The sequence below is a fragment of the Oryzias latipes genome, chromosome 9 (genome assembly GCF_053564925.1).
Source record: "Oryzias latipes strain Hd-rR chromosome 9, Olatipes_Hd-rR_3.1".
NCBI lineage: Eukaryota > Metazoa > Chordata > Actinopteri > Beloniformes > Adrianichthyidae > Oryzias > Oryzias latipes.
Window position 1 is genome coordinate 15,087,918 of NC_136245.1, and position 12,453 is coordinate 15,100,370.

General features: G+C 37.6%; 1 protein-coding gene across 2 annotated transcripts in view; it reads right to left on the reverse strand.

Moving 5' to 3' along the window:
* Positions 1-6,606, reverse strand: part of si:dkeyp-14d3.1 (transmembrane protein 132C) — a 152,021-nt gene extending 145,415 nt beyond the window's left edge. Inside the window, exon 1 of one of the 2 annotated variants that reach the window (XM_078952727.1) lies at positions 5,611-6,606. In XM_078952727.1, the coding sequence (XP_078808853.1) occupies positions 5,611-5,650 (40 nt within the window). In that variant the 5' untranslated portion in view covers positions 5,651-6,606. The remainder of the gene's footprint in view (positions 1-5,610) is intronic. The other variant, XM_011479419.4, reaches the window with a different exon arrangement.
* Positions 6,607-12,453: the final 5,847 nt, after the last annotated feature.

The window sequence follows — 12,453 nt, forward strand, 5'->3', positions numbered from 1 at the left end:
CTGGGACATCGATTCTGCAGAGCGGCAGGAAGTTCATTAGAATTTTGCCTCTGAGTTGAAGGCGAGAATGTTGGTGTGGAGTAAGCCCACTTCCCATCATTCACCTGTTTACATGCTCTCCTGCTAGTTTACAGCCTCACAACCCCAATCTAACATTACCGACACTTTTTTTTGTCTGCTCCTCCTGATTAACAATTCCAAAAAGGAAATACTCAGAAACCCAATTTTACGCTTAATTTTCTTACATTTGTCCTCCATCAGTAAAAAAAATGCCACAAGAAGACTTTAAAAACGCCAGTAGGAGGATTTTCATTGGAATGGGTCTTTAACTCTTTGAGCCAGCTGGGTCCGTGTGAATACAAACTGAGACTCTGCACAGGACAAACCTTCAAATCTAATGCCTCACATGGTTTTCTGCTTTCTTTTCTCTCGCCATGAGGAAGTTTTGGGACTTAGATTCTGGCACATTTTTTGTGAGGCACTTTCCATCTTCCATACTTCATTCTTGTACAGTTTTGTACAGCTGTTTCTGTCACGGGTACACTTTGAATAAAAAATTCAGCGATGTTTGAAGGTGGCTGTTCAGCATTCCACTGCATGAGCGCGCCACTCTGAATAATAACAAGATGCATAGCTTCAATTTAAACATAATCTCAATAATCAATCTGCCACACCACAAAGAAGCCAATGGGCCTTGACAGTATGTACCTATCAGATCATTGCCTTTAATGCGTAAAGGGATGACATGTGTAAAAGGCTGCTCTGTACACAACCAGCTGCTAGAGTTTTTAACATGCACAGACCAATTACCTGCTAAAAGTTCTGAAGTTACTGATAGGACACCCCTGGTGATATAAAAGAATATGAGCATTAAAAATATCTGCAAAAGGCCCATTTGTTTTGCATGTGCACATGTTTTTTTTGCAGGAAAATTATACATCTATTGTGTATTCACACTGCTCAAGTTTTAGTGGAGGATATATTACATAAATATATAATGCTGAGCGATGCTGTCCCAGCAGTTTTTTTTTTCTTTCCAGAGAAAGCTCGCTGGCTAATGACATTTTCTAAATGTAATATTGAATAAAACCATAATCCACTTTTGCTTCTGTTGTTCTCACATCTCCTATGATTCAGTGGCTTTCACGTTTCAATAAGCACTGTGAAATGTAGTTTTCCTCCTTCTTGTTCACGCAGCATGAAAATGTTTAGCTTATAGAAAAAGAGAGAAATCGTTTGCTGAAAAGAAAATGGTAGAAACATAAAACTGTTGGATTTATTTTTGTAAGCAAATGTCTTCTTTGCAAAAGATTGACTGTTGTACTTAAACAAAATTAGGTTGTGTGAACAGTCAGCCCTTATTGAAGTGTTTTCTTGCTCCTTTTTAGTGATAAATTAGACTAAAATGCCTCTTTAGTCTGTAGTGTTGCATTAATACATCTTGATGAGCAGAAAAAGTATGAGACCATCAGGGCATTTTTTTAACCTTAATAAACACATTTTTTCATGTTTTTTCTGTTGCATAAGTCCTTTAACATGTGTCTGTTTGATGAAGCGCATATGTTCCCACATTGGATTATCACCTAAAAAGGTCACCTCTCTGTCTAACAACTGCTGATGGTGTTAACCTAATTTTTTAGTGATAACAAGGTTGATGACAGTCAGGTAACAAAATTAAAGTTTTCACTACAAGCAACCTAAAACAGGAGTAATTGAATTCTAATAATAAATACATAAAAACAACATTTTAATGCAGTATTTCCACCTGTAGGTCAAGTTTAAATCATCAGCATGAAACTGACTGATATATGCTAGATTCACATTGGGGCATGTGACGCACGTCCAAGAATGCACCTTTGGCATATAGTGTTTACACTGGACAAGCAGGGAGGGGCTCGTTCTTCTTTTTCTGTTGTTTTCTAGCACATGTCCTCTACCTACAGTGGGAAAGGCTTGGTGAAACGGGTCAAAGTGGTGCAAATCTCTTGAATCTTGCTCCAGGCTTTTATTTTCACAGCTCTATTCTATGAAAGACTTGGTGTCATAGAATTCGGACCAGGACAAAACGCAATTATTAATTTCTCCTCCATTATCAATTTTCAAATGGCCGATACTTCCGTAAATGATAACGCTGCTTCGAAATCCAAGTCCCTGTATGGTCAAAGTCCAACCTGGTTTAACTTTATACAGATGTTTCATGTTTTATCCACAACATGAAACACACATTTATGCACACTTACTATTCACTGAAAGGGGTTGCTTGAACGCACGTTGGCGAGGACAGTTTGAGCATAGCTTCCAATGTAACATCACAAAGGACTTTTGTCATTCAAGGAAAAAAATCATTGAATAAATGAACCGACCACCACCTTATTGCTGACAAGGCTTCAAAGATGCATATGTAGTGTAAAGTCTTCTCAGGTTGATTCAGGTCAGTCATGCTTGCTTGACAATAAAAATTAGAGCGTTGTCATTGTGAGCAAACTGTTGAAAAAAAAACGTCTAGCATTTACCTTTGTGTAGTCTTAACAAAGTCAGTTCCAATTTGAATTGTGATTAGAAGTGTTGAATTGTGAGTTTGTTTCAAAATAAAAGCAGTTGTAGACTCACGGGAAAAACAGGACCTTAGAAATAAGTCAAAAATTCTTTCCACACTGGCAGATGCTGTTCAAGTAAGCAAAATCTTATTTTAAGTAAAGATTTGTATTCACTAAGACATGCTTTCTAAAACTAAGATTATTTTGCTATAAAAACTTTCTTCATAAGATTATTTTTCTTGTAAAATAGAATTATTCTTGAAACAAGTGTCTTTTTACGTCCTTAAGGCTCCGTTTTTGCAATGGGGCTCTGGTGTTTTCACCGCATCTAACCCAGAAAAATATTTTTCCACCGCCCTTATACTCCACAGATTGGTGGGGTGAAAGCCCTCTTTTCAGAAACTCGCTGATGACAGTGCACACTGCATCAGCGTGTTTGTCAGTTTTCAGGATGATGGTCCTCCAAGGGAACACACACATTTTAATCTGCTCTCTTTAAGCTTTCACGCCACTTGCTCCATTCTCCATCCTAATTGTGAAATTTGATTAAATTGAATGCATAACGGTGAGGCAATTAACACAGCTTTTGTGGAAATATTACAGGACATTATGCTGATGATATTTGAGTTTACAGGGGTGTAGAAAAGCGCTTTTGACTCAGTGATTAGGAGGCTCCAATGTATGCCTCCCACACACACTTTAAGTATAATGAGCATAATAGGGCAGTAAAAAGGATTTAGACGGGAGCACCGAATCAGTTTGCCTCAAAACAGTCATCATGCCAACAAAGGTGCAGTTTGACACTCTAACATGCAGCAAATACTATCTGCGGTGGTGGCAAATTAAACTAGAAAAAAAAAGCAGAAATTACAGCTCATGCCGAGTTGCTTTTGTGATGCACCTTTTTTGCTCCAAAGCAAAGAAACACCATTTCAAGCAAAATTAGCTTTTTAGAAAGGGGGAAAATATGCCTCTTTTCATCAACGACTTCAGTCAAAACTCTCAGATGTGCACTACAGTGAACTCCAAGACAGTCTTGATCATTTATACAGCCAAACTCCGGATTTCTCCTTTCCTAATTCCCTTTCAGTAAATGAGCAGCAAGCCACAAACATCCCATTTACAGGTATCTGTCTGGAGCGATCTCATCCAAGACCATCCATTTTTTAATCTCAGCAACCATATGCTTCTGATATGGCTATAATTGATGGGCTGTCAAAGGTGTGAAACAGAATTTGGTATTACAGGTCCTCAAATGAGGCTTCCTGCACTTGATTTAAAATCTTTCAGAGTAATGAAATTGTGTGGCACCAAGTCAAGTTGAAATGAAAATATCCACTGGACCAAGACTCCCACTTGAAAGAAGATCCCTGCAATGCTAAAAATTAAAATAAAAAATTTAATTTAATTGGAGTGTTCCGCCTAAACAAAGGAGACTTGGGATGTTGTTTTGATCAAAAAGTATTTTAGAAACTCTTGTAATCCAGAATAATGTCTTGTTCATAAAATGCAAAGATAGCACAGCAGGAACTAAATGACTGGAGATAAAAGCTCTTGTCTTAAAACATGCTACGTACAAGAAGTTTCTGAAATTTTGGAAATAAAAATAAAAATCTTCAAATGGTAAAAGACTTTACTCTCCAGTGGATTCCTAATAAAAAAGGAAAACTGATAATCTGAAATTACAAACCAAATCCCCTAGACACTGTCATCCCCTTTTGGATCTTGATAAGCTCTCGATTGAGAGAAAATTGGACATTCCTCTAAGGAATCCCACAAAGAGGACAGAAATGTTATCTCCAATTTATGAAGACATTTTATTCAGTACATTTCTGAATAATATGTGAACCCTCTTTCTTTACGCTGGTCATGTTTGTGATTCGTGTGACAAAGGGTTTGGTCACAATCAGTCCAGAATACCAGATTTCCCCCCCATTATTATGGCCTCATTACAATGTGCAGACGTTTTTTTTTCTTCTCGAAGGATCTGATCTCGTTTCCTGCTCTGTTATCAATTTTCACCACTTTTCACAGCAAGAAGCAAGGTCCTGCAGGTTTATGACACACACTGCTCAATTAGGATCATATTGTGTATGGTTACTGGGGGGATGTGGCATAAGGCAAGCATCATTACGGCACTTTTCAAGGCAATGAGTCAGGCGCTCATGAGAGAGGCTCTGTCAAATCAGCTGCAAGAAATAAGCAGGACGGAGAAGATGTGAGAGTTTAAAGATGTGTGTAGGAATGTTTTTTTGGGAAAAGCAAATCTTTAATCCTACAAGGAATATGTTCTTCACAATTTAAACCAAACTTATGATGGGTTTCTTGAGGCAAAAAAAGGCAAACTGGTGGCTGATAAAAAAAGAAAAAAAAAATTCTAATCTGTTTTAGTTTAGAACAGCAAAACATGAGATAACCCTTCTGTGTGACAAGCTGCAACAATCTGGCGTGCTTTGTGACATTAAAAGTGAAGAATCCATTTTCCAAATAGCTTATTATGGTAAACCTTTTTCCCACAAGACAGAGAGAGGATTCATTAGCCAGACCACCAGCTGCCCCTACATCTCTGCTGTGTGCAGTGCCAGCAAGGAAGCCAAAGTAGATTTTGCTCTGCTGCTTGTAACACTAACGGACTGGTGCAATGTCACTGGCAGAGAAAATGACGCTTTTTTTATGAGCATAGTTGAAAGAGGAAAAACTCAAATGCAGAGAAATGCTGCAAGACCTTCAGTTGCTGAAATGTTGACAGGTCAACTCTCTGAAGAAGTCAACTTTTCTAATAAAAAACAACAGGCTGTCGGGTAAATATTTGTTCAATAACTTAAAAGATTAAGAGTTTTATGAAACCTGCACAATAAATGCATCTTCTATTAAAATATTCACGAGACCCTGAGTTATTTAAGGCCACAGAACTTATAAGCGAAGAAGCCTTATATTATGGGAGTTAATCAAGGCACAAACTTTGATAAGAAAAGTGTCTTAATTGCCTTCCCTATTAGTGACCCACAGGATGTTCAGTCCCAGGGAATTTCATGGCAAACCCCTAATCCAGATAGGGTGAAATGAGGCTTACCTGTCCAAAGTAACGCCAACATCTGGAGCACATGCAACATGGTTGCTGGAGACGTTGGAAAACAAGTATCCCTGCAAAAAGGTGCGCGCAAAAGGAGGATTTTAAATTGGACTAGAATAGAAAGCCCCTGGATGCAGCGTCGGTCATAAAAATGGCACTGCGTGTGTTCTCAAAGTGATGGCACGCCTCAGGTTTGGATCACACTGTCCAAGTTTGACTAAAAAGCTTTGTCGACACCTGGTTTAGTCAGGAACATTTCAGAACAGATAGGATTTCGAGGAGCTTTGCGCAAGTCCTTCCGGCATTTTCAAACTGGGATGCCTTTAAACAGTTCTTCTTGAAGAAAATCCCATCAGTACAAGAGAAAGGAAGAAGAGCACAGCTGAAAAGAAAATATATTCAATTCCGCTACCAGTTGGTTCAGTTTCTGTCCCCAGAATCACCAGATTCCTGAACTTGGATGCGGCGAGGCGCGTAGAGTCCGACACTTTGGAGCGAACGAATGCCGTTCTCCTCTGATCTCATGCATGGCCACATGTACAAAGGTAGAAAAGTTCACGTCGTGCCACGGGAGAAGAGATATCCACAGTGGTAGAGCTTTACGGTTTCTGGAAGTCCGGTGCGCAACTCCAACAGCAACCACAGCGAGCAGCGCGCAGGACCGACCGCTCGCCTGTCCTCTCTAATAAGACTTTGGCATCAGGTACATAATCAGTTCAGCGAAGGTCCCCTTTTTAACCTTCATCTTTCTATGTTTATGTAGGGAGAGTGCAGGGAGCGGAGTCAGAGGCTTACGCACCATCAGCCCGTCCAATGCGCGTCGAGAGGAGCAAAGGGGGAGAAAACAGTGACAATGACTGCCAGTTACGCACATCGGGAGGTGTTGTCTGCGCGGGGAACGATGGAGCATCACGTCTCTCTGAATATATGAAAGGTTGCAACATCTTTATCCAACTCGTTCAACTGTTTTAAACTTTCTCAGCTCAGGTGACATTTTCTATTAAACCTGTATGTTTTGAGTCAGGGTTTTAAGAATCAATCATTCACCTCCAGGTACTCTTTGGAACATCACTGCGTCCAGTAAGAGAAACTTTAAAAGTTGGATTAGGAAACGTCCAGTTGGTTTTGTACTGGCGCCACTTGGAAGGCACTAGTGACCCCCTGTGGAATGAACCGAAAAAACCTTTCAAAAAAGCACGTAAATCGGGCATCATTCCAGTTTGACGACTTATTTGTTTTAAGGACAAGACAACATATTTTCCATTCCACCAAAGTTTGCAACAACCGTATAATAGGTCAGTATAAACTGAGATTAGAGTGGCTTTTCATCAAGTAGACTCTTAAATAAACAGCCTCTCCTCCACATATAATCAGGGGTCCTGTGGTGAAGTTAGTTTTAGGTTGATATTCGACAGATTTTCAGCACGGATCTCCATTGGTGTCTCTTAGGGACCGTCAGCAAATTAACAAGTGCATGAGATGGAGAAGATTTGAAATAAAACCCAAGGCTAAATGCTTTGCAAAAAGAAATAAACACTATGAAACATTTCCACATGTTGTGTATAAACAATCTTATTTATTTTGCAATGTTTTAATGAGAAAAGTTTTGCAATCATAGCTCAATATTTTATAAGAAGAATTGTTTGAAGAAAACTTTCTGTTTTTTTAATAGCTTCCAAACCATGTGACCTTATGATTCCAAATATATGCCGAATTATGGCCATACACACAAAGATTTGATTAATTTTTATATAAAAACTCCAGCAATCTTCGTATAAATTCTGTTATATTTTTTTAACAGCTATCATGTGAAGAGATGAAACCTTTATACCAAATGGTGGTACTGACATCCCTGCATCAGACACACCAAATTTATTTTGCAATCAAAGATGCTAAATATTCTATATGAATCTTTTTCTTAAAATTCCAGAGGTTTGCAAATGAAATCTGGTCATTTTTTTCAATAGCTCCCGAACCACCTGACCCAAAGGAACAAGACCTATACCGAATTGTGGCACTGACATCCCAACATCAGACACACCAAATTATTATGCCATTACAGATGCTAAATATTTCATATGAATTTTTACAATGAAATTTCGGCAGTTCGCATATGAATTCTGTTCAGTTTTTTAAATAGCTCCCAAACCATGTGACCCAAAGAGATGAAAAGTAACCTGTCAGGTGTCCTACATATTTTAGATATCTCCCTGTTGCCACACACATACATCTAAATAATAATGCTCATCAATATTTCGTTAATGCCTGAACAAATCTGTTTAAAACACAGTCATCTTTATCAGGGGTATTTTTCAGTTGGAAAACATCTAAGACATGCAGGACACTGGCCTGTAGTCAACACTCCTGTAATACACCTAATGGACAGAAAAGTAATAACTGCCAAAGATACAGCTTATTTATTGTGGTTTCTATCTTTACACAAGATAATGTAAAAAAAAAATTTACTTAAAAAAAATTGGTGACAAGAAAGCTATACATTTTAGATTTTATTAAAAATAAATTTGTATCATGAATGATACAAAAGGTAAAAAAAAATATGTAGCATTTTTAATTTCAAAATGAAGTGAATTCATATAAAATAAAATTTTAATATATATATATATATATATATATATATATATATATATATATATATATATATATATATATATATATAATTTGTATCATGTATAATTGCAAAATAAGGTGGTGTGTCTGATGTAAGAATGTACGTACCACAATTGTGGGATCTCTTTGGGTCACGTGGTTTGGGAGCTATTGAAAAAACTGAACAGAGTTCTCATTCCAAATGCTGAGATTTTATTATAAAAATTGATTTAAAATAGTTAACATCTTTGATTGCCAATAAAGTGATGCAGTCATGGTACAGTCACTTAAAGAGGCAAAGCGCCCCCTGCTGGTCACAAACTCCTTGTTCCTACATGTAATCCATCAAGAATCACACCGGGATCATTTGGCCTTATTGGATTTAACTGAGTCCTAAGAATCTTGAGTGAATGAAAGTGACAGGATTATGACTTGATTCATTTGAATGTTTCTTGCTTTCTTTGCACAGTTGCATAAACTAGCCTCTGGTTGGAATTGGTGCTTCAAATATGAACTGAATTCAACTGAATTATGGAAGCAGAACTTGTGCAAAACCTTTTCATCATCATTTATTTCTTTATAAAGCACCTTCCACCACCAGCCAAGGAGGCCCAAAGTGCTGTAAACAGGGAGAACAAAACATTGTACAATCATAAAACATAAAAGAATAAAATTGACCAAATTAAAACAGAGATTCAATCCAGCATAAAACCAGGGGTAGGCTGATGCTAAAGCGCTGAAATGGAGGAACAATACTTTTTAAAAACTCTCCAAAAGCATTTGATTTGATTTGAATTTGATTTGAAATGGTTTATTTCAAGCAATTAAGTATAAATAATACACAACAGCAATATAATCATCAGTTAAACATTCATACGGTAACTAATCAAACTTAGGATAATTAGACATATTAATAAATATTGCTTGAAAGGGAGTGGAAGGAAGCGAATTTATATAATCCCACCCCGTTATACTATAACCATTTTAATACATGATTTATCAATATCCGGTTCCTAGGTTTTATCAGACAGAATTAAAAATCATTAGATATCGATAAAGCACATGACAAAGATGAATTACTTAAGTATTACGTCAAAAATAACTATTTTAGAAATCAACATGGCAAATGCAGATCAGTCATCTGAAATATATGCAGATTATGTTAATTATAAAAGCCATTCATATGAATAAAACATAATACTATATCAGTAAAGTAGACACAACACTGTTTCAGGAATGTTCGTAGCAAAATTTCATCAAGTATCAAAAGTTAAAAACATGTGCAAAATTATGCTACATAAGGAAAGATTTTTGAATCAATTTATCAATTTTAGGAGCAAGTGAAATAATATCATTAAAAGTCAATCAATTTAACAATTTTCAATAAGTGATTAATCATTTGTTTTCCTTTTTTAAATATTTTTTTGTATTTTTATTTTTTTTTTTTTATAATAAAGTAATGCTGTAGGGGAAAATAAAAAGGGTCCATAAACTGTCGATTGTCCAAGGTTGGTATTTCTTCTTTTGCTGATAACAGCCGTTCTTCTGGGTTTAAACAGTTAATACTTCTCTTCGATGTTATGACTGCAGACATTATAGATGTATCACGGAGGAACCCCATTAAAACCACGGAACAAGTACAAATAACAACGCAAAGAACACGTGAATCCGCTTCTTTGAATTTCTTTATTTTGACATTCAGACCACTAGGCAGAGATCACATCACATCAGCACCATGGTCAGCGCCCTCCACAGGTCCTGGTTTTACCAGTACGACCAGTTTTCATCCATGGACAATGCACAAATTGTACGTAGTGGCAGTGTGACATGGCCTGAACCTCAGGAATGTCACTCAGTTCTTCCAGGTAACTTTTTGAATGAAAACCAAAAGAAGAAAACATCTCAGTTTTTGTGAGGCACACTGGTTAACCAAAGGTTGGACTGAGTGCAGTGGTTTACCTGTTTGATCATCGAGGTGTTTCCTGCTTTGTAGAGATTAATGGCTCTTTGGCTCATTACACATTTTATTCACTTTTAAGAAGCCAGTCTGGACTTTATTCCTTTTATCCTGGAATTAATCACAGGGAGAATTGATGGGCTGAGACCTGGATCAGAAAATTTCAAATTCAGATTTCCTACCTGTAATTTAGTTCAAATTCTTTTTGAAATTTCAATTCAAGCTTTATTTGACATATGTGGCCAAGATGTTAAAGTCATTGTAAATATTCCAGTTCCATATCCTCTGAGTGAATTGTGTTATTACTGCAACAGATAAACCAGGGGTCTGCAACCTAACGCTAAAAGAACCATTTGGTTCAGATTCTTCTTACCCCTGGCTGCACCACACTGTTTATAAAAATGCACTTTATTTGTGATGACTGAGTATAATAATGAGGATTCCATCTATTGTCAGAACTGTTTATTACAATAAGTTTCAAGCACGTGTCCTTATCCTGTCTTATATTTGTTCAGAAGTTCTTCAACGACAGAATTGAGCTATAAAGGTAGCTGCAAGAACATCTGCTCCATCAGGAGGATCTTTTTTGACAGAGACTTTGATTTAGGAAAGGATCGTGTCTGTGCTTCTGTCAGAATAAAAGAAATCAACATTGTTACACGGCCTAAAATATAAAATATACGACTGTTGGAATTTGATTATTACAAATATTTTAAAGCTACGTGTTACAAATAAATGGCGTAATAAGCACAAAAACACCAGGGCTTAGTGTCATGTCAGCAGCGGTTAAAAAAAGAGCTTATTTTACAATTAAAAAAATCACCTCATTAAAAAAAAACGAGCTTAAACTGCAACCAACAAACCCATCATTGATACACAACACAAATAGGGCTACTCTGAGCTTCACGCAAACGCTTCTGGTGAAAGATTTGAACACCAGAAGATTTTCAACAAAACAGCAAAACGTAAAAATACCTGACTTCAAAACGAGCACTGAGCGCGCACGCGCTGCGATTCTGAGACACGCCTCTTTTTTTTTTTTATGTTTGCAGCTGAAGTAAGACGGATGAGCTGGTTTTATCTTTTCTGTGAACACGTGAAGCTCAAGGGGGGGAGGAAAAAAAGACAGAAAGAGAACAGTTCCCAGCCAAGCGAGACTCAAAAAGTTCGGTTCGTTCGTGAGCGCAGGTTCAGGAGTTCTGGCTCTGAACTTCCTCCTGACCTGTTTTGGACCCACTCTGGTTGCGCGCTCTCCTGTGTGCGCATGTCAGACTGGATCAGGCCGAAATGTTGGAAGCAGTTTGAAATTGGAGAGTCACATGCACGTCAGCGAGCTCCGTTTCATTTAGCGCGCTTAGACGCAGGCATGACTGACTGCTGGCTCGCTCGAGCGTGCACACAACCCACGTGACTGCGGTGATTCTATGAATGACGTAACTTTCCGGTAATGACGTCAGAAAACATCACCCTTCCACATTTGGATTACTTCACACTACTTATGACCTGTTATGACAGCAATCTGCATCACCTGGATACATACCTTATGATGTCATTTTACATCACTGGATAAAGCTAAAGAAGCTTTAAATATAAGTTGAGTGGCCAGAGAGAAACATCTCGAAGTTCAAGATAGAAAGTGTGGAAACTGTGTTCTAAGATTAAATATTTAAAACTGACAGACAATCTGAAGAAGAACAGACTTAAAGAAAAAATGTCAAGAATAGGAAAAACTGAAACCTTTGAGCTGAAAGTAGGCCATATTTTGGCTGGAAATAAGGGGGACTATTTAGTTGAGGAATTCCTGGGAGAAGGAAGTTATGGAAAAGTGGCTAAATGTAGTAAATTGTGGAGTCAGGAATATTATGCTGTTAAAATCATGAAAATATCCAGAGCAGGACGGAAAGAGTTTGAAACGATGAAACTCATCCAAGACCTGGATCCTGATGAGAACCACTTGATTAAGATGTACGAATGCTTCACATGTAGAAGTATGACTTGCATAGTGTATGAGCTCTTGAAGGTAAACGTTCATGATTTCTTGATGAATGAGGAGCAGCTGGTCCGTTTGTGTTTTATCAGAGTCATTGCTCAGCAGTTGCTCAAGGCTCTCAAAGCACTCAAAAGTATCGGTGTGGCACACTGCGACATAAAATTGGACAACATTATGTTTGCGGATCTAGATGACATGAATGTAAAACTCATAGACTTTGGTCTGGCTGAAGAGGCAAAGGAACTTTCAACCAGAACCAGAATGCAAGTAACTCAATTCAGAGCTCCTG